General features: G+C 39.5%; 1 protein-coding gene across 1 annotated transcript in view; it reads right to left on the minus strand.

Annotated features, from left to right (window-relative positions):
• The window catches only part of USP31 (ubiquitin specific peptidase 31), a 70045-nt gene that overhangs the window by 27263 nt on the left and 19332 nt on the right, over positions 1-23450 (minus strand). Inside the window, exons 2-6 of the mRNA XM_059896816.1 lie at positions 9791-9928; positions 7446-7534; positions 7263-7355; positions 6511-6646; positions 4086-4230 (exon numbers count right to left, since the gene is read on the minus strand). Coding sequence (XP_059752799.1) covers positions 4086-4230; positions 6511-6646; positions 7263-7355; positions 7446-7534; positions 9791-9928 — 601 coding nt within the window. The remainder of the gene's footprint in view (positions 1-4085; positions 4231-6510; positions 6647-7262; positions 7356-7445; positions 7535-9790; positions 9929-23450) is intronic.

Consider the following 23450-nt stretch of genomic DNA (forward strand, 5'->3'; position numbering starts at 1 on the left):
GAATAGCAAGTTTGCAGAGATGACCCACCAAGATAAACTTAAAGTGAGACCATACAACCAGCAAACAAATAAAAAAATTTTAATAAAAAATAAAGACTAGTACATGTAGAATGATCTTCAATATTCCAACAGCAGCTGCTTTTCCCTGCTTTAGACCCAGACTTATAAGAAACTCACAGCCATTACGGAACTTTAATACAATCAACTAGCCTGGATCGACCTACAATAAAGTGAACAAAAATATATGTTTGACAGGCACAGTGCTGGTTGCTAAAAACCAGGTCTTCAGACATGCTCCAAAGCAGAGCTATCTGTCAATCAGAGGTACTTAGCAATTCAGCACCTAGCACAAGGTCCTGCACTTAGTAGGAACTCAATAAATGCTTGACTAAATAATTGCTCATTTCTTTAATCCTTTGGAAGTATAGCCTAAGGAAATGACACCCCAAACTGGAGAACAGAAGAAGTCCTCCACCACTACCACACCAAAGAAATAATAACAATATCACCAGAAGGAGAATAAAATAAAAGGTGGTTTACACAAAAGCATCTATAGCAAAACTCCAGCAATAACCTAAATATACAGCAATAGGAGATTTGTTGAACCTATTAACATACAGAGTTAATACTAAAATAAATTCCCGATTAATTAGAGTTTAGAAACGAGAACATAGAAATTAGAAATAAGGAAGAACTGAATCTTCACCAAGCTATTAGAGGGAAGAAAACGTTTTAAGCTTAAATACCACAGAGAAATCACAAAAGAGCAGCAGATTTCACTTGACAACCATTTTAAACTTTGGTATGAGAAAAATAAATAGAAGTCTGAATTTGAGACAATTAACAGGCTCATTTCCCAGGTTCTTGGCAGAAGTAAGGCTGGGAAGACCAGTTCTGCTAAAAGTGATCAGGATTCCCAAGGAGATGAGAGGATACCACTCAACTGCTCAGAAATCAAGCTCCGCATTCATAGTCCAGGCCCATCACTACCAATTGTGCGAACTGGGCCCGTGACCTAACCTCTCTAAGTCTCAGCTCCCTCACCAGTGAACTGGGGAAGACAGTAGCCTCACATGCACGAACAAAATATTGATGAGGCCTTTGTAAAGAACAGAGGCTTACGCATATTCACTAAGTGGTATATTCTTCCAACAAAGGCACTCTCTGGCTAGACTATATAACCTTGGACCTCACCAAATTCATTTATAAATAGAAACTTAGTGCTAACCATAAGCAATTGGGGTATGAAGGGTTAATTTAGTGTTAACCGTAAGCAATTGGGGTACGGTTAAACTTAGCGTTAACCGTAAGCAATTGGGGTATATGAAAGGTATACTCTCTCTGTGTATTACGAAGTACACTAAACTGCTAGGCACAGAAAGATAAAGCAAAGTGTAGTCCCAACTGCAGAGAATTTCACTGTTTGGTAGGAAGGATAGAGAAGAATACAGAGCATTTCCATACAACATGCTAGTGTCAGAGATTAGCAGAAGCTACACTGGAACACAGGAGAGCAGAAGTCAGTCAGCCAGTCTGGGGTGGGGGAAGTGAGGAAAGGTTTTCTGGACAAGGTGATGATTGGCTATTTTTTACTATAATGCAACTAAAATAAGAAAACAATTTAAACAAACAAAAGCACATGCCTGAAAACACAACAACTAGAAAATAAACAAAAAAATCTCCCAAGGCAAAGAATGACAACTGAAGTAAGACTCAAAAAAATAATAATGTAAATATGAGTAGACCAGAGAAATCTGAATCCTAAGCTGGCAGTGCAGAAAGCCGACCAACCCAAAATACAGAATTACCGAAGGTTCAGAGATTAGAGGCACCAGAGACCTCTAGAAGTAGAGGTGAAGGAAAAGAGGAACTAAAACAAGAACTTTCAACAGGGGTACCAAGGCCATTCAATGAAGAAAGAATAATCTCTTCAACAATGGTGCTGGGACTACTGAATATTCACATGCAAAGGAATGGAGTTGAACTCCTACTTCACACCACATACAAAGATTAACTCAAAATGAATCAAAGACCCAAATGTAAGAGCTAAAACTATAAAACTCTTAGAAGAAAACACAGGTAAACCTCATGGCCTTGGATTTGGTGATGGATTCTTGGATATGACTTCATCAAAATTAAGAACTTTTGTGCATCAAAAAACACTACCAAGGAAGTAAAAAGATAGCCCACAGAATGAGAGGAAATATTTGCAAGTCATATATCTGATACAGGTCTAGTATCCAGCAGATATAAAGAACTCTTACAACTCAAAGACAAGCAACACAATTTTAAAGTAGGGAAAGGACTTGAATAGACATTTCTCTAAAGAAGATATACAAATGGCCAAAAACCACATGAAAAGATGATCAACATCATCTGTCATGAGGAAAATGCAAATAAAAATCACAATGACATACCACTTCGCACCCACTAGGATGGCTATAATCAAAAAGACAGAAAATAACAAACACTGGCAAGAATGTGGAGAAATTGTAACCCCCATATATTGTTGGTAGGAATGAAAAATGATGCAGTTGCTATAGAAAACAGTCTGGCAACTCCTCAGAAAGTTAAACATAGAATTACCATATGACCCAGCACTTCCACTCCTAGGTACATACCCACAAAGGAATTGAAAATAGGTATTCAAACAAATACTTGTAAGTGAATGGTCATAGCAGCAGTATTTCATAATAGCCAAAAGGTGGAAATAACTCAAATGTCCATCAACAGATGAATGGATAAACAAAATGTGGTATATACATATAATGGAATAATACTCAGCCATAAAAAGGAATGAAGGACTGATACATGCTACAGTGTGGATGAACCTTGAAACACTATGCTAAGTCAAAGAAACAAGTCACAAAAGGCCACATATTATATGATTCCATTCATATGAAAGTCTAGACTAGGGAAATCTATAGAGACAGAAAGTAGAATAATGACTGCTTAGGACTGGGTGGGATGGGGAGATTGGGAGGTGTCCTTAGGGGAGACAAAGTAGGAGCTAATGAGACAGGAGCTGGAGAAATGAATTTTTAGCAAAGCAAACAGTAGGGAAATTATAAAAGCATGTGGCATGTTCCAGAAATAAAGAGTAACTTGGATAGGGTACATGGGGAAGAAAATGGAATATAGTAGAGAGGCTGGAAAAAAGGCAAGGACCAAATCATGAGGGGCCATGCATTCTTCCCAGGTATTCAGATTTAATCGCAGACAAAAGGGAAGCACTGGTAAATCAATAAGCACATAACGTGGTCAGAACTGCATGTCAGAATAAGTCTGGTGGTGCTGTGAAGAAATAACTGAACGAGAGAAAGCCCAGGGGTAAAGAAGTTACTAGAAAAGCCCAGTTGAGACTGGTCTGCACTGTGTCAGTCGCAGTAGAATGCAGAGGAAAACTTCAATGTTTGATCAGTTGTGAATTAAGTCAAAATCTGAGGGAGAAGTGTTTGGGTCCAGCTTGGGCGAAGAGAAGGATGGTAATGCCGTATTTCACAGAAGAAACGCAAGAGGAACTAAGAAAGAAACGCTCAGTGTAAGATACCTGTAGGACTATAAACAGAGATTCCAGTGGACAGCTGGAAGTCAGGGAATGGAACCAGAAGAAAAGTGGGGGCTAGTGGAGAGATTAGCTCTAAAAATCACCAGTAGAAAATACTGGTAAGACTGGGTATAGCAGCGGTTCTCAAACTTTCATGTGCATCAGAATCACCTGTTAAAAACAGATTGCTGGGCTCTGCCCCCAGCGTTTCTGTTCAGTAGGTCTAGAGTGGCACCTAAGAATTTGCATTTCTAATCAGTTCCCAGGAGACATTGATGTTTTGACAACCACTGGAGTAGAGCAAAAAGAATAGAAGCCCTAGGATCTTGAAGAACAAGGCCAGGAATAAAGTTTTTCCCAAGAACTGCCTTCTGCCAGGGAAATATGTTACCTAAAATTTATACCATCATAAAAAGATGTGTTATGTGTATTTTACCACAATTTAAAAAAATTATACCATCATATAATAATCTAAAAGGGTAGACATTTGTTAGACCTGCAAACCCAGGTGGTATTATGGAAACAGATACTCATTTACCTCTTTGACTGAGAATTCCTTCAGGCCTAAATATTTCTGGAGTCTCAAAGGCAAAAATGCAGTCGCTTTCATGGACTGTTTCCAGGTCGTCTGTGTCACAAAAGGAACGATGGAACCCATCATAGTACATTTCTGTTAACACAATCTAAAAATGGGAAAAATGTAAATAGTTGGATAACTGGAAAGTCAATATGAATTGATCTCCCAATCCAGCTGTGAACGTCTCCAGACCAGCAGGACCGCAGTGATCCGAGGGCTTGGAGACACCTCATCAAGCCGATGTGATCTGCCTTTAATAAGAGAGTCTTGGAAGCACAGTATCTTCTATGATTGTATAACAACATACTGATTTCAGAGTGCTGTGGCTCTAAATCCAGAGCTTCCTCTAAGTTTCGGTGAAGAGACTCAGCAGATACAAAGTCTAAGGCCCTTCTTTCACAGGGGGAAGAAACTAAAAAGAGATGGAGTGACTTGCCTAAGGTTATACAACTACTCAGCCTCGTAGCGAGGAGAGAGTCCACATCTGACTCCGAGACTTTCTCTTACCATTAAATTTTCTTCCTTTCAGATTAAAAAATGTCAAATAATCATGGACATTTGTATTGGAAAAAAAATGAAATCAACTCAGATGTCCAACAAGAGGAACTAGTTAACTACACTATAGTTCTACTGGAATTATAAAGCGCTTCCAAAGAATGAGCTGCATATATTTGCACTAACGTGGAAAGATCTCCTAAGTAAATATTAAAAGTAGGGAAAGAAAAATGTGAGTACACGGTTCCGTTTTCATAAAATATTAATATAGTACATGCACAGGAAAAAATATGAATGAATATACAACACAGTATTAAAGTTAGTAACCCTTAGTTCTTAAGATACTTAGTACAAGATACTTTCACTTCTAAGTTAAGTTTCTGAAATGGTTGAGTATTTTATAATGAAAGAAAAACAAAAGATGGGGAAAAAGACAATGGAGACATTTAGAGACCTCATTACGTGCTCAGCAGCACCCTCTAGTGAAAAAGCACTGGACTGAGCTTGAAGAAGTTCCAATTCTGGCCTGCCACCAACAGCCCTGTGATCTTGAACAAGTCACATGGTTTCTCTGGACCTCCTTCAAATGAGGGGGGTGGACTGGACCCCTAAGGTCCCCTCTACTATCACAAACATACTATGAGTTGATGAGGTGAAAGGAGCTTGGTGGCATATTCCACAAACAGTCCAAGAAAAATATTCCTGGCCCTTTTTCCTTCTAATGATTTTAATGACCGTACTGTTTTCCTGAAGGTGAACATGCAAGTATAATTCACTTTCTCCAGCAAGCTGAAGTCAAAAACAAACTTGTAATTACATCACTCATTTAAACAATGCAAAAAGAGCCAGACAGCACTGGAAGATTTAAAGATACAGACAGATCTGCCTCGGACACACATCTAAGCCTCCCTCTTTCTGTCTTTTCCCTCATCTTGAATTTAAAATAAATAAATAAATAAATAAATCAACGAGCACCTCAAAGTAAGGAAAAATGTGAACATTTTATCAATCTGCCAGTACTTGCCCTATGAAAATGTGAGATATTTGCTATATCAGGGCAACACTGCTGGTTGTTTTTGTTTTACTGTGGTAACTTTTCAAATGAGGTTACAGGAGGCCAAAGTACAAAACACCTTTATTAGTCACATGATTACATAGCAGCTTCCAGAAGTTATCTAGGGAAAGCTATTCAGCCACTGAATCATCTTTCCTTGGTAAATTTTAAATAGGGAATTTTTTTCCAAATAAAATCCCAACAGTGAATTGAGTAAAAGAGTATGCAAAAGTATGTCAAGTCACAAGCAGGCCAAAATTATTTTTGGTCAATATAAGTACTTACCAAAAATTTACCCAAAAAAGAAAGGGAGGAGGTACAACTTTCTTTTCTCTTATCTAAACAAGGTAAGAGACTCTAGCCTAGCTTTAATCAGAAAGTAAACCAAACTGAGCACCTACATGTACTGTACTAGAAATAGGCCCATTCTTATCACCATAATGGGAAGGGATTTTCAAGAGCCACTGGTTGAGTTTTCTAAGCCTCTCTGACCTTCAAATACCACAGGATGCTCTTCCTATTGCCCACATGAGCATCCACAGAATGATTTAAGAGGGGTTAACTAATTATACTTTATAAACAAAGCTAAAAGAAGGTCTTGGTGTAAAGTCATAGCTTTTCCTTTTAAATATATATATACAATTAAATGAAACATGAGAAGTTTTGTGTATATTTTTCTCCTTTGGATCCTGATTTTTTATTTTTCCCTCAACACTAGAAACAACTGGTTTTAAATTTCTCTCCAACCATGTTTGGCTGAGAACTGTTAAAAAAACTCCAGAAGAAAAAGCAACACTTTTGTGGCTCATGTGTAATCGGTCTTAGCAAGCTTATTACCTGATCAGTGGGGATCTTTGTTTCCATAGACACTGCTTCCCGAAGTCTGGCAACAGTCCCAGACAGAGGCACGGCCACACCAATCCGCATGCAGTGAGAACATTTCCCTTGATACACTACAGTGACATACAGAGGCCTGTACAGATCAAAGTCAGATATTCCTATTAGTCACTTACTTCAACTAAAATATAGAAGCAGAACAACCCTGATCTGGAATCAACGAAACTAAAGCTAACCCACACCTTTAGTTGGACCTAAGTAGAACTATCAAACAACAATCAAGAACTCTTTGGGAAAGGCAATACAGCATAATAATAAAGGCAACACAACAAAAATACAGCATATCAATACTTGGCTCTGTGCTTTGTATATTCTTTATAACAGCGTTAACTCCTAGAAATTTTGAGGAACAGTTCAAATAAAGCAGCTAATTAAAAGTGGAACATAAGGTCTCTAGAGGCTCTAGAAGGCATTCAACAACCTTCTCCGGCCCCCATACTATAGGTGGATGACCTATAGGCAGAACAGACTACAACCAGACCAACCAAAAAGACTTGCTTGCCCCGTGCACCTGCTCACCCTGCAAACTCAGACAGGCATTTATAAATTTCTATAAGGCCTTAACAATGCCTGTATTCAATTTATCACTAATCCAATTACTTGTTTAAATATGCAAGAAGCACCAACAGGAGCCTACAGAGGAAAAGGAACATATAGGAATATAGTCTTAATTTTATTAACTCTGTTCTTACCTTGTGTGGGGTAGTGGAATTGGCAAAGAAATGCAGAGGAAAGGATCAAAAGTGTTGCTCTGCTTCTGGCAATGAGGACACGTCAAAGAAGATCTGCAGAAATAAAAATGTAAGACACTCACATTAAGATCACCTAGAACTACATAAGCACACAACATAAGGGAAATTTTAATTTGCTCGTACCTGTACTGGGCTTGAAAAAGTTCTTGTACGAAAGTGCTACAGACAGGAAAAGATGGTCCCTCGGGCATCATATCAGTCTCTGACGGTGGCTAAAAAAAAATAAAGTACAATTTCACAGATTAAAAGTGCCAGTTCTTAATTAAAGATGAGCCTAAAAATGTCACAGATGTCCTTGACCTCCTTTACAAGATCTGCATCAGATCCAGATGTTTCAGGGAAAGACATCTGCTAAAGGAACCAGAACACAGATGCCAGGGTGTGGGTCACATGGACTCATCGCCTCACAGGCTCTCCCAGACACAGTGCTTACCTGTCTCTCCACCCCATCCAGGCAGTCGGGAAGTCCTTCCCAGAGTGCTCCAATCCCCCTCCAACTCTCAAAGGGCCCCCTCCAACCTCTTCCAGGAAATAATCCCAACTATTCAAAAGTACCAATTCCTCGCCTGCCTAAAGAGAATTTTTTGTCTGGCACCTATTACCTCTGCTGCTTATTTGGGCCTAATCATTCTACTTCACATTTTACTTAACCTTTTCATGTCCCTCCCCCTCACAGTTATTGGGCATCAGCTACCACGTGCAGAGAGCAATGCAAAGGGCATTAAGATACAAAGATAATAAGACACAGTGCCTGACCTTGAGTACGTCTCAATCTGGTGGGAAAGTCAGCCGCAAGCATATAGTCATATGATAGTACAGAATGTTCAGGCACAAAGGACCTTGAATCAGAATACTTTAACAACTTACCAAAACTAGAAATTTAAAACTTGAGGTATACACAATGTTCATTGCAGCACTATTTACAATCGCCAGGACATGGAAGCAACCTAAATGTCCATCGACAGATGAATGGATACAGAAGATGTGACACATGTATACAATGGAATATTACTCAGCCACAAAAAGGAACAAAATTGAGTTATTTGTAAGGAGGTGGATGGACCTAGAGTCTGTCATACAGAGTGAAGTAAGTCAGAAAGAGAAAAACAAATACCGTATGCTAACGCATATATATGGAATCTAAAAAAGCGGTACTGATGAACCTAGTGGCAGGGCAGGAATAAAGACGCAGACACAGAGAACGGACTTGCGGACACGGTGGGGGGAAGGGGAAGCTGGGACGAAGTGAGAGAGTAGCACTGACATATATACACTACCAAGTAAACTGGATGGCTAGTGGGAAGCTGCTGCATAGCACAGGGAGATCAACTCGATGTTTTGTGACGTCCTAGAGGGGTGGGATGGGAAGGGTGGGAGGGAGGCTCAAGAAGGAGGGGATGTGCGGATATATGTATACATATAGCTGTCTCACTTTGTTGTACAGCAGAAACTAACACAACACTGTAAAGCAATTATACTCCAATAAAGATATTAAAAAAATAATAAAAAAAGTAAAATAAAATAAAATTTGAGGTACAGAAAAATTATCAAAAATTTTTAAAGCTGTGAGAGGAGAACACTGTATTTCCATTATATAGATCACTTTACTCATCATACTAAGATTCCATAAATAAAAACTGAGAATGAATCACTGTTTCCCAGTAAGTATATTCTAAGGGTTCAGTTCCTACACTCAAATCTTTTTTTTTTTTTTTTTTTTTTTTTTAAATTTTTATTTATTTCTTTATTTATGGCTGTGTTGGGTCTTCGTTTCTGTGCGAGGGCTTCCTCTAGTTGTGGAGAGCGGGGGCCACTCTTCATCGCGGTGCGCGGGCCTCTCACTGTCGCGGCCTCTCTTGTCGCAGAGCACAGGCTCCAGTCGCGCAGGCTCAGTAGTTGTGGCTCACGGGCCTAGTTGCTCCGCGGCATGTGGGATCTTCCCAGACCAGGGCTCGAACCCGTGTCCCCTGCATTGGCAGGCAGATTCTCAACCACTGCGCCACCAGGGAAGCCCCCTACACTCAAATCTAATCCTAACAGCAGAGACATCAATACATTTCCTTTTTGATTGTGTATTCACATTCCAATGATCTATAGACTATGTCTCATTGGAATAGAAAGCAAATTTCTGCTTTAAGAACAGTTCAGTGAGATGGAATCCCTTAATGTCAGTCTAAAGCTAGTCATACATGCAAATGTGTCCCCTCTCATGAGAGTGTAAGCTCCTATCTGACACTGCCAGCACAGTGGTAAACAGGGGAAATAGTCTCTAAGTATCCATGAATTTTATACTCACCCAGAGCTTAGTCAATTTCACTATATTAACTAACTGCAAAGGGCAACAACTCCTCAGAGGAGGTTTGGAGGAAGAATCTACACTCACTCCTCACTAGGTTCACTGGTTCACCGGTGGCCTGTGCCGCAGCCACTCACTGCTCCCTGATTGCCCTGAGGGCGCGCGCCCTTACCTTCAGAGGAGGCTGGCCACTCTGCTTCACAGCATGATTGAGGTCTTCATGAACTCGGTCCAAAAGCCACAGCAGAAACTCCTGGGCGTCATGCTGGGAATTTCCCCGATACTGCAGTGCATTCTTTGACACAATACTCTACACAGGTAAATAAATCAGCATGAATAGTTGTGAGTTCCTGGCTTTAAAGATAAACTATTCATAATCCCAAAGAGGAACGCAAGATCTCAAGGGTGTTAGAGAGTACTTCCTGGAAAGACAGCAAATATGAAAACAGATGCTCAATGTAAAAACCTCACCCATGTACCAAAAACTTTTAAATGCACCTACCCAACAATCCTACTTTTAGGAATATATGTAAAGGAAACCATCAAAACAGCATGCCAAGACTTCTAAGATATTCATTCACTAACAGCAAAAAACTGGTAATAACTCAAACATCTTAAAAATGAGAATTGTTATAAATATCAAATCATTATGTTGTTAACCTGAAACTAATGTTATATGTCAATTATACCTCAACTTTTTAAAAAGTAAAAGAAAAAAAATGAGAATTGGTTAAATAAGTATCATAGTATTCGATTATAAACCAAAGTATAAAATAACCAAGTCTATGTAAGGTAAATGACTGAGAGAATAAATAAGTGGGAAGAGACGAATCTTCCTTAAAGAAGAATTCTGAATAATTTATGTCAATAATCCCCCCTCCAGGAGTTGGACCTTAACCCCCCCACCCTGCCCCACAACCTTGAATATGGACTGTGGCAGTGACTTGCTTCCAAACTAGAGTATGCAAAGAGGGGTGGCCACGAAAGGCTGTAGGTGAACTGGTTAATTAACATTAAGATTATGGGCTCTGGAGCATATAGCCTGAATTCTCTCTGTCCTACCACTATTTGTGAGGCCTGGCCTACTCTGCTCCAAAGTAAAAAGGATATAATGATTTAGTGTGATGGTTAAGTGAGAATGCATATAAAACATTTCACATGTAAATGATATATAATAAGCACACAAATTTTAGCTATGAGTATTGGATTTGGAAGTAGGGAGAAAGGAGGGGAGATAACTGCACAAAGAGAGAGCAGTTAGGAGACAAATGAAACGATCAGGCAAGAAACGATAAGGGTCTAAACTAAGTCTGTGAGAGTAAATTTGAGAGAGATTTCAAAATTGGGCAGTAGAATCAATAGGATTTGTGACCTAATGAATGTCGAAAGTGAGGACAGAGGCATTAATGTCATTCAGGTGTCTTATCTGGATGATGGGCCACTGGTGGTTCCCTTCATCAAGACAAAATAAAAAAGGAAGAAGTCTGGAAAAGAGGATGATGAGCTCCCACTAGAATCCACTATATCTGAAGTTCTGTGGAAACTCCAAACGGAAGTACCTGGCAAACAACTAAAAAAAAACAGATCTGGCACTCAGTGGAAGATTCTGCGCTCAGGACAAAGATTTAGGGGTCAACAGATGGGTGGTACTTGAAATTATGAGTACGGCTAAGACTGCCCAGACAAGATCATGAGAGATCAAGCCAGAGGACAGAATCCAGAGGACTTCTATATTTAGGGGGTCCTAAAAGAAGACTAAGAAAAGGCCATCAAAGATGTGGCAAGAAAATCAAGAGAATGGAGTCCCAAGAGTCAAGAGAAGAGAGCTACGAAGGAGAGAGTGATCAATAGTATTAAAAGTTGAAGAATGACAAAGTAAGCCAAAGAACCAATAACTGTCCATTGTATTTTCCAATTAATGATAACAGATGAAAAGAAGGGATACATTTTTAAATTATTTTATTTATTTATTTATTTATTTATTTATTTGTGGCTGTGTTGGGTCTTCGTTTCTGTGCGAGGGCTTTCTCTAGTGCGGCAAGTGGGGACCACTCTTCATCGCGGTGCGCGGGCCTCTCACTATCGCGGCCTCTCTTGTTGCGGAGCACAGGCTCCAGACGCGCAGGCTCAGTAATTGTGGCTCACGGGCCCAGTTGCTCCGTGGCATGTGGGATCTTCCCAGGCCAGGGCTCGAACCCGTGTCCCCTGCACTGGCAGGCAGATTCTCAACCACTGCGCCACCAGGGAAGCCCCAAGAAGGGATACATTTTTAATTATGAAGAAGAACCATCACAACATGATGATCAATTAGATGTGAATAACAAAAAGATGATCTACAAAATTTGAATTTAAGGAGGAAAAAAATCAAAGCAACGCAAATGAGAATACACAAGTGTCACTGGCAAAACTCACTAACTGAACGAAGTGAACAAGGGAGAGAAAGGACCCTGATAACAAACAAGATTTCAAGTGACTTGAAGGATACCACTTGGGTGCCACCTCAGAAACAGGTACACAAAAGGCGGAGTGGGTGTGGGCAAAAGTCTTCACTACACTACAAAACTTACCCCAGAGGTCAGACGCCACCCACATCACCAAATCTAATTTCTTCTTTCTCAGTCTTCACCTTTCTCATTCTCCCTGTAGCACTTTATATACTTGACATCTTACTCCATCTTGAAATGGTTTGGCTTGCGGCCATGATTATGTTCTCATTTAGGAGAATCAAAACTAAAGCCATTGGCATGAAGAGCGGAAGAAAGTGAGCTACAGAAGAAAGAGACCTCCTGGCAAAGAAAAATGGATCAGTAAAAAAAACATCATCAGCACTAGCAGGTAAACCTCTGGCTGATTCAGGATGGAAGAGAAAGAGATGACTGGTGACACTATATTGAGCGATATGAAGAAGAAATCGGGGATGACACCAAGGTTTTTAGTTTCGGACTTTGGTGCATAATGAAATCAGGAACTGAGGAAGAGACTGGGGACTGCAGAGCTTTGAACATGTTGAGTTTGAGGTACCTACAGGATCTCAAGTGAGGTTAGGTCTGGTGCTCAGGAAAGAGATCTGAGCTGGAAAGTTAAATCAGAGCACATACACCTATCATATGAGCATAGAGGAAATAGGGAACATTTAATGAGAAAAGGAGGCAGCTGGGGCAGAATCTTATAGAAGGGACAAGTCACAGAAAAGAAGCCCAAGAAGAAGATAAGAGGTAGCAGCCAGAAGAGAGTGGCATCACACAAGCTGACGGAGAAGAAACCTCCAAGGAGATGGATACAAGGATGTAAACCACCACAGAAAAGTCAAGTAAGACAAGCACAGAGATGGGTCCTTTGGAATTGCAAATTAAGAGATTGATTGCCTGTGCAATTTCAGTGACACTGATCAAAGAGACTAAAGGAGAAGAAAAGGTAAGGAAATTGAATGGTTACAATTAGACCACTCTTCATATACAGGAAGCTTGGTTATAAAAGGCAGGAAGAAAAGATGCTGTAACTCTCTGGAGGGGGCACCTACAGGACAGAGGGATTTAAGTGCTGAGGGCAGAAGCTAACAGAAAGGAGATATTTGAAGAAAGAGGATTCTTCAGTAAGGGGAGAAAGAAGGATTCAGAAAAGAGGTAGAGGAACTATCTTAAACAGGAGGTAAGAGAGACAGAAGAGAAGGAGGTAAGGATAATTATGGATTCAGAGAAGTTATAGACAGGAAGGCAGGGAACCTTTGTTTGTTTTGCGGAGGAAGCAGAGGCCAATTGCCAAGAGGAAGTTTTAGGTACAGCAAGGGTAAAGACAAATCTCATGGCATATAGTTGGGGCACACAAAATGCTAGAAGCATAACAAGCTTCTGTTCAGGACCCTCTCCCTTATTTACTCCCAAAGGGGAGGGAGAGGGAGTTCTCAGTATATGTATCCTAAGAAACAAATTAGCTGAAATCAAATGCTTCTTTTCGTGTCAAAGCAGATATTTTATGCACGGTGAACACCAAATTCAGGGTGGAGACAACATTCAGTTCTTTATCAGGATTGCATTAAATCTGATTTATGCTTCCTGCCACTATCACTTCAACTCATCCAGCATTTATCCTCCAATCACTCTGTAAAAGGTGCTGTGCTGAAGCTGCTCAACAAGATTCTTGCTGGGCACGACTAAACAAGCAACAGGACTTCCACAACCCTCTGTAACTAGGGCCAAAACTGCTCTGGGTCAACCCCGCCCTAAATCACTATATCTCAAACTAAATGAAATTTTAAAGGAAACCTCACTGAACATACACAACACAAAGGCTCCTTTTTCCCTTCACAATGGTGACTTCTTCCCACTGCAGAGACCCAAGGGACTATTTATTTTACTTCTTCCCCAGACAAACCATAACACAGAATAACCTAGTAACCATCCTTTAGCGTGTGTTACAGAAGGAAGAAACACAGTAGGAGTCAAGAAACCTGGGCTCAAGCATGGCTCTGCCACACACGGATGGTTATCTTAGGTAACTCACCAAACCTGACTCCTGGTCATACAATGAAGCAGTTGAGCTGGACCACCACAGAGACCCTGGCATCCCATATCTTCACCCAAGCTCTGCCCCTAGAGTCCCAGCAAGTGATTTGGTTTTTCTTTTGGGCCGCATCTGACACTGCTTTGGTTTGTCTTTTATGATTTTTTCTTCCTAATAAATCTTGGCTTATTTGATGTCCTAAAATTAATACTTCCGTATTTTTGCAGTTTTTAAAAAAAGTTGATTATCACTAGAATATGTCATCTGTAAATATAAGCATTGCTACAATCTGAGAAATCATTTAAAATTAAATTTGTCACTTCCATGAAAAATAGAGAAGAACCTTCTTAAAATTAACCTTACACATCTGTGTCTATTTTATAGAATTTGGGTATGATTCTGGTTTGTAAAAACATTAAACTGAATCTGTTGCTTTAAATCCTTTACATCCTATTACAAATAAATGTAACCATCTTTCTAATTTTCCATTCAGGATGATCCCTAACATCTAGTTACTATAAAGAAAAAATCAAACACATTTGTAGGACCTTCAAGCCTCATAAAATTTCTTTTTACCCTTCAAATAAAACCTTAAGGACTAGAACAACAGAGAACTTTTTTTTTCCCCTTAAAGGGGAAAAAAAATGAGTTGGAAGCATGGTCCAGAAAAGGAAAAGAATGAAGTCTATCCAACTGGAGCTATAAAACTAGACATGAGGTTCTTTCTTTCCACAGAGCCCCAGTACAGAAGCAGCAGAATCCTGGGCTCCAGCAAAAAGACAGTAACTGGTTCAAGACATCCTTTACCTGATTCCAAGAAGATGACAAAGTAATGGCTATTGGTGATTTCCTTCCATGGGGAATGGACATGGCAGTAACGGTCTGACATCACTGATCAGGAGTTGGCTTACTCTTTTGGGGAAAGGGTGGCTTGCCAAAACGCATCAAACCAAATCATCACTCACTTTCCTTGATTCTATGCCAGAAGGAATGTAGAATTTATTTTCAGTGATTCTGGGAAAGAACAGAAGGACTTGGGAGGACAATATATTTACATCTTAAGAGAAAGATGAAGTGTAAAAAAAAAAAAAAAAAACAGCTGGGTTCATAGATGGTATCTAAAAGTGAAACTTGGTTCCTGGACTGTGCTGGAAAGAACAGAATGATAAGCACTTGTCTTGAGAAAAGCTTCATCTCTTGTATTTGACTTTCTGGACACCTAAGTTGATGAAGAATAATTAAGTAAAAACATAGTGGATGAAATTGGTACAAATGGATGAATACTGTAAAACCAGATATGACCCATAAAAAACAGTGATAAAGTGTCCATACAACAGAATTCCATGCCAGGGTACAGAATACAGCCACACTCAATGGGGCTCTCTGTGACTTTCATTCAGCCTTTCCTCCTTTTATTGTCACCTCTGGTGGGGAGGTCTGTTCACATAACAGTACACATGAGGCAGAGAGGCCCTCAGTACTAGCCAGCCGTGGCAACTATGGGCCCTTGAAAGAGACAGTAAGGCCTCCAGACTTTCACACACTTTCCCTATGCCTAGAATGCCCTCCACTCCCATCTCCCAAATGCACTGTCCCCGCCTCCTTCCTCAGCAAGATGGAGCTGGGACCCTGGTGGGAGAGGAGAAAGACAGAAAAGGAAGGAAGCAATGGGAAAGAAGTTTCCTTCCAGGATGGAAACACAACTCGGGAAGAAGAGTAGAGAACACCACACACAACCTGTTCGTGTGTTCATGTCTGGCCACAGGGAAAAGTGAGTTATTCTGATACAGAGCTCCTTGATCCTTCCAGACAGAGAACTGAACAAAGGTTACCTCAAGTACAGGTGTCCCTTATATCCAAGTTCTCAAGATCCAAACTCAGGAACTAAAACAGATTTGGACAACAACAGATATTTGCAGTTATAAGATTAGTTTTCAGTATTAAACAAATTCATATATACCACAAAGACTTAGTGGCAGGGACTCACCGCTGAAATAAAAAATAGGAAAGGGTATATTCTTTTATAAAAGAAAAAACTGTAAAAAAAGGATTGAAAAATGGCTACTGCATTTCAAGAAATTATAGCTAAGGGTGGAAGTATGGTCAAGAGCGTTAGAGCCAGAATAAAAGGAAGAAATATAAAAAGAAATACACAAGTGGTTCAGCCAGATGAACAATGAGCAAAGATTTCTCAACAGATCATAAAGTTGTATCAGTGGAAAACATAGCAGCAAGAGAAGACCTTTAAGTATTTAAACAGTGGTTGGAAGTTTCTGCTAGAAATGCAATAGAAACAGAAAGACTGGATTCTGAATACCTTGGCTTAAGTCTACCCTTTACTTAAGGTGTAGTTTTTCTGAGCCTCGGCTATCTTTTCTGCAAAATGGGGATGATAATACTTTTCTAAATTTATCATAGTGAGGCTTTAATGAGATCACAAAAGCATTTTAAACTCTCAACACCTGCCATTATGTAAGTTTCAAAAGTCAAGTAAAAAGCAAGGAATTATCCTATGGTATAGTATAATCCTGGAAAACACCAAAGAAAAAGAGAAGAAAGTATCTAAAGCATTGGCTCTTGACCCTTGGCTGCACATTAGAATCACCTGGGGAAATTTTTTTTTTAAATAAAAACCATGCACAGCAGCAGCCCAGAGATGCTGATTTAATTAGGTCTATGGTGGGACCTGATCATCACTAGTTTTTTGTCAAATGTGATTTTCTTTTTTCACAATTCTATTTCTAATGTGAAGCTGCGACTGAGAAAGAGCATGCTACATCGGAAAAACTCTGAAGTTTCAGTTCCAAAAGCATTAAAACTTATGGGAGGCTCTTCTGTCATAACTGTATTATATCAGTTATTACATTTTATTCAAATCACCAGAATATATAATCTTATATCTGTCTCCACCACTAGACAGTGATCAGGAATGTCTTATTCAATGTTATTTCCCCCAAGCCTAGTGAATAAAATACTTGACACAAAGAATAACAATAAGTTAATATTTGAGTGCCTGTAATGTATCAGGCTTTATACTAATTGTTTATAGGTGTCATTTCCTATAAAATGAATCCCCAGAAATTCCCTAGGCTGTTAAGTATTAACATCACTATTTACAGATAAAAAACCTTGGGCTCAGTAAAGTGAAGTAACTTGTCCATAGTTACCTCTATTCTTCAACCTCATCTGATTAAAACGGCCTTAAAATATTTTTGCCCATAATCATTTTGTTCAATAGATGATTTTTTCCCTTCTACAACTCAGGATCACGTAGGGCTTGAGGTTCTTCATTCTGAACGCCATTCTCAATGCAGACACAAAACATGTGTTGGAGACTGAACTACAGCTGCACCAAGCCTGAGGCTTCTGGGAGTTCATTTGCTTTTAAATAAATCCTTGTAAATCAGTGTTTGTTTTGTTATAATTTGCATTTTTTTCCTATGACTGAAACATGGCCCAGAAACAAAAATGCAGTTTATCTAAGTGAAATGTTATTATTCGAGAAATAAGGAGGAATTCGGACTATGTCAGAAAATCAAGGTGCAGCACGTGAAGAACTATACCCTGCCTGAGTGTCCCAGGATGCTAGAGAAAGGAAACCAGAGAGAGTCGACCACCATCCCTCGGAGAGCTGCATCTGTCTCTCATCAACAAATGTAAAGGGGAGTGTTCACCTTATAATGCTCAAGCTGTTCTGCTGGTGGAGATGATTCTGATGCCATCCATCCCTCCCAGAACACTCTAACTGGCCAAGCCTAGCCAACTCCAAAGTCAGCTTGGGTCACCAAAATATGTTTATGTATACAATCAAGTAACTCAAGAGTGTCTTCTGTTTAGTCTCCTTGACATCTTCCTACACAATCTAAGATTCTTCCCAACTACAGTAAAATAGTGCTTTTTAAAAGCTTTTTTTTTTTTTAAGATGGGGAATTTTGGCTAACTACCAACACAATCAAAAAAGCAAACACCCAGCCCTGATGTGACTAAAAGGTCATCATACGGGAAGTGTAATAATCTTCAGCAGTTAAAACTCAAAACAGAAAAACCGGAAAAGCCATCTAAATATCTAAGAAATTATTATATATTCCTACCATGGAACATTACAAATGTTTGAGAGTTTTAGAAAATTCAAAGAAATAAATACGTAATAAAATAAAGTGGAAAGAAGATACAAAACTACGTATGAACTTGATTTCAAACTTTTAAAAAACATTTTTAAAGACCTTTTTGTTTTTTATCCTTGTAAATATACACCAAAACATTAACAGTCATTATCTTAAACTGGCATATTTTGGGTGAGTTTTCTTTTTCTTCTTTACACATTTCAGTATTTTCCATGTTTTCTAAAATGAATTTGTTGATAATGATAACCAAGTGGTATGTAAGGGTGATCTTATGATAGCATACCCTAGTATTTCTGACCAAGGAACCCAAATCTTATGCAAAGAAAACAGGGCTGACAAAAAAACAAACAAAAACAGACCTTATTTCTAGCTGAAGTTTTGGCCTCAAATCCCTGAGAGTCAGGATGCACTATGCTAAGAATTTTTTTCTCTGCTAGACAGACCTAGGGAGCCTTAAATCAAAGTTTTCTGCCTATATTAATCCTAAACCTGAAGCCCAAATCAACCTTTGGATCTTACCACTGGGGGAAAAAGCAGCCAGCATCAAAGAAAAATTAGGGAAAGAGAAAGAAAAAAAGAATTTATGCCTATAGCCACCCATCAGGGGCCTTTTTAGGCCTCCCTGTCTTGCCAGGTGGGAGGTGAAAGCTTAAACCTAGTAAGAGAAAAAAAGAATAGCAGGATCAGCTTCTTGATCAAGTGGAGGGAAGAAGAGGGGGAACGTGGGCTTGGCTTATGAACTCAGCACATGGCCCTGCTCACCAGCACAGGGGCCAATGATGTTCTTGGCTGAGTGTCACTCCTCTTTGGGGTGGAAGTAAAGGGACCTACACGTCATCGGAGGTGAAATAGGGTGGGAAAGACAAGGAGTGGGGTAGGCGTGAAGCCTTGAACTACTCCAAGGCCAAACGTGCGTTTACTTCTTCTATAATCAGTGTGTGTACGTTCATTGGCAAAGTATACATCCTCTTGATTTTGAATATATTGGAATTTGATGATAAACAGATCTAAACTGTTTTTGACCAAATAGACAATTTTATAAAGGGATTCAAAGTATTCTGGAAATTATCTTGCTTTGAATCAATATTCTGTTATTGCATTTTGATAACTAAAGCATCAATTAGTAGTAATCAAGAGATGTTATTCATAAGCAGATAGAGATCCAGCAGGTTTCTCTATAAATTATGCATTCATATTGCCATAAACCCAGAGCACTCCAAATAAATTTCAACTGGCTAAAGAAGCATTCAAGTCATGGGCCTGCTATATCACTCTTCTCCATACCTAGCACTGTGCACGCTTGATAGTTAAGCCAAGCTGACTAGTAAACTGCACACAGGTGTAGTCTCCAAATCAGTCCTGGCCTCCACCAGTTCTTCCAACCCTCACCACAAGAATCAGGCAGCAGGGACTTCCCCGGTGGCGCAGTGGTTAGGAATCCGCCTATCAACACAGGGGACATGGGTTCGAGCCCTGGCCTGAGAAAATCCCACATGCCACAGAGCAACTAAGCCCATGGGCCACAACTACTGAGCCTGCACTCTAGAGCCCGCAAGCCACAACTACTGAGCCCGCGTGCCACAACTACTGAAGCCTGCGCGCCCAGAGCCTGTGCTCCACAAGAAAAGCCACCGCTATGAGAAGCCTGCGCACCACAACAAAGAGAGTAGCCCCCATTCACCGCAACTAGAGAAAGCCTGTGCCCAGCAACGAAGACCCAATGCAGCCAAAAAAAATTAATTAATTTTTTTTAATTGAAAAAAAAAAGAATCAGGTAGCAGACAACTAGCACAGGTGCAAGCCTCCAGCTTATCCTGGCTCCAGGCTTTTCCTAGCAAAGTGCAACTTAGAACCTTCCCAGTCTAGACCTGGTCTGACTGCCCCAATCTCGGCCAATGTTGGTTGGTACAGGTCTTGTTCATCTGCCTGTAGAATGTGAAAGCTAACTGGAAGGGTGTGTGTGAAAACACAGAGAGCAAACAAGAGAAATCTGTGAAATCAAAACAGGGTAATTCCCTAAATTATCGAAATGTTACTCTCATATAGATATCCTCCCACTTTAAAGAACAAATGGAGTTGTCCTACCTCACTATCAACAAAAAAATGCAAATTAAAACAATAAAATGCTCTTTTCCATTTATCAACTTAAGGGTTTCTTTTTTGCAACAGTGGGGTATGATAGACATTCTTACACTGCTAATGGCACAACCCTTCTGTAAAATAAAGTAACAATATGATTTAAGAACCTTCAAAATAGATGAACAATGACCAAGGAATTTCACTTCTAAATATCCAAAAGAAATAGTCAAAATGAAAGATTTATGTAAAAAATATGCTCACTGCAACCAGAAACCATCCAAAAAAAGGTTACAGTACCTTCATACAGTGATCTAAAGAGTTTTTGTGAAAAAAATGACTAATACAATATGAAAAGACAATCACATAATGCAAAACTATATACACAGTTTGATCCCAATTATGTTAAAGCATACACAAAAGGAAAAAGAAATAGTATGCCAAACAACTTCTCTACATTTTCAATTTCCTCTTTCAACTTTTACATATTTTCCAAGTTTTCTACAATATTTTAGATATTACTCTTATCAAAATAGATGTTACTCATAATGAATTTTGACAAAAGAAACCAGACACAAAAGATTCCTTACTGCAAATAAAAAACACAATGAGATGCCACTCCACACCCACTAAGATGGCTATAACAGAAGACAGACAATAACAACTGTTGACAAGGATGTAGAGAAACTGGAACCCTCACACATGGCTGGTGGAAAAGTAAAATGGTGCAGCCGCTGTGGAAAACTGTTGGGCAGTTGCTCAAAGTTAAACATGGAGTCACCATATGACCCTGCAATTTTACTCCTAGGTATACACCCAAGAGAAATAAAAACATATTTCCACACAAAAATTTGTAGATGAATGTTTATAGCAGCATTACTCATAATAGGCAAAAAGCAGAGACAATCTAAATGTCAATCAACAAATGAATGGATAAACAAAATATGGTATATTCACATAATGGAATATTTTTCAGCCAGAAAAGGGAATGATACATGGTATGACATGATGAACCTTGAAAAACATCATGCTAAGTGAAAGAAGCCAAACGCAAAAGGCCATGTGTTGTATGATTCCATTTATATGAAATGTTCAGAATAGGAAAATCTACAGAAACAGGAAGTAAATTAATGGACATCTAGCACTGGGAGGTTGGGGGCAATGAACAATGACTGCTAATGGATATGGGGCTTCTTTGGGGATAATAAAAATGCCTAAAATTGTGATGATGGAGGCACAACTCTGTGAATATACTAAAAACCACTGAATTATACACTTTAAATGGGTGAAGTATATGGTATGTAAATTGTATCTCAATAAAGTTCTCTTTAAAAAGAACATATACTTTTACTTCGCTCATAATAAAATTCAAAACCAAGCAAAACGAATCAATGGTGTTAGAAGCCAGGAAAGTGGTTACCTTTGGGGAGGAGGGAGAGGGTAGGGTTTGGGAGGGGGCAAAAGAGGAAGCTTCTGAAGTGCTAATGACAACCCATTTCTTGATCTGGGTGATATAATATCACATTAGGATTTACTATTCATTGAGCTGTACACTAATGATGTTATGCATTTTTCTGAATGTAGGCCATACTTTATTTCGAAGTTCTTAAAAATTGAGTTCAAAAAGGAAAACCCTAAAGTTTCTTAATTTAGCCAGATTCTCAGGCCCTAACTCAGCATATTTAGTCTTATTTGAGCCAATTCTATTTATCTGGTTACTTAACTAGAAGCAGATTAGAAACTGCAAAATGCAGGAATGAGGAAGTAGGAGGTATAGGCTCCCAGGATAAAGTAAAACAGGATAAAGCAAGAGAAAACTAAGGAAGGACCTTGAGGGACGATGGTAGGGAGCAAGAAGGAGTATTACAAAAAGCAGAAATAAGAATTCAAACAATATAGCAAGCCAGGACCATTCATTAAGTCCTACATAGTCCCACTAGCCCCAAAGAAACCTCCATATTACAGAAGAAGAGTGCAATAGATCATGCTCATAATAAAGACTCTAAACCATCAAAGAGCGTAAAGTATGCCCAGGATTCCCTCCCTGAGAAAGTGAGTGCGTAAAATATGCTGTATCAAGTCATCTATCAAAAAAAAAAAAAAGTTAAACTTTTAAAGACTTGATATTTAAATAAATAATTATCGAGGATATAAGTTATATGAAAGACTTATTCCCTCGAAAAGCCAGATGAATGGGTTATTACTGTGTTACTCAAGAAAGATCATACAGGGGCTTCCAAAAGCAGCCATAAATAAATAAACAAAAATAAATATTAACAAAAAGAAAGATCATACAATGACAACTAAATGGCACAGAATATATCATAGTGAGAGATACCCTCTTGGGGGACAGATGCCTCAGTGAGTCCTCTAGCACTGTGACACTGGAGATTTAAATACCACCCTTTCAAAAACAGTCTGCAATTCAAGAGGTCAGCACACATGCATCAAAGGTGAGCTCAAAACAATTACAGTCACAAGGCCAGACCCAGAGAAAATTTGGGGTGGAACACATTTATCTCTCTTCAGCACTTAGCTGTGGTGTAGGATCCTCCACATCTTCTTCCTACCAAGGTCCCTTTCCTATGTTCTAGGCTTGCTTTCACAGGCTGGGTTGGTGGGTTTTTCCTGCTAAAGTGTTTCCATTACTTAGGTATAAAGGAACCAGTGGTTATTCAACACCACAGTCTGTGAGGCTGACATTACCACATGGCAATGAAAAGGAAAATAAGGAAATGAGGCTCAGTGACCACCCCAAGATCTCAGCCATACCAGGATTCTAACTAAATTCAGAATTCATGGGTTCACAGATTTTCAAGAGGAAAGGAGCAGACCGGCACCCTGGCTGCCCGCATCCTCCTCCCAGCACTATCCTCTGATGCTGACAGCCTGAAGTCTGAGAGAGAACTGGGTACCACCAGGAAGTGGGTGGGGCAGTCACTACAGCCTAACCAGCTGCCTGATGTCACAAGAGAGCCTCAAAGGGTAACGAACAACAGGTCTCCAACCTAGCTAACCCTTCCTCCTGCTGGATATAAGATAAAAAGCTGCCAATGCTCCTCTTTCTCTCCTGCCTGCAGGGAAATGAGGCTACCCTCCTTCCTTCCTTCCTGTCACTATTAAAATCCTGAA

This window comes from Balaenoptera ricei, chromosome 15 (genome assembly GCF_028023285.1).
Source record: "Balaenoptera ricei isolate mBalRic1 chromosome 15, mBalRic1.hap2, whole genome shotgun sequence".
Lineage (NCBI taxonomy): Eukaryota > Metazoa > Chordata > Mammalia > Artiodactyla > Balaenopteridae > Balaenoptera > Balaenoptera ricei.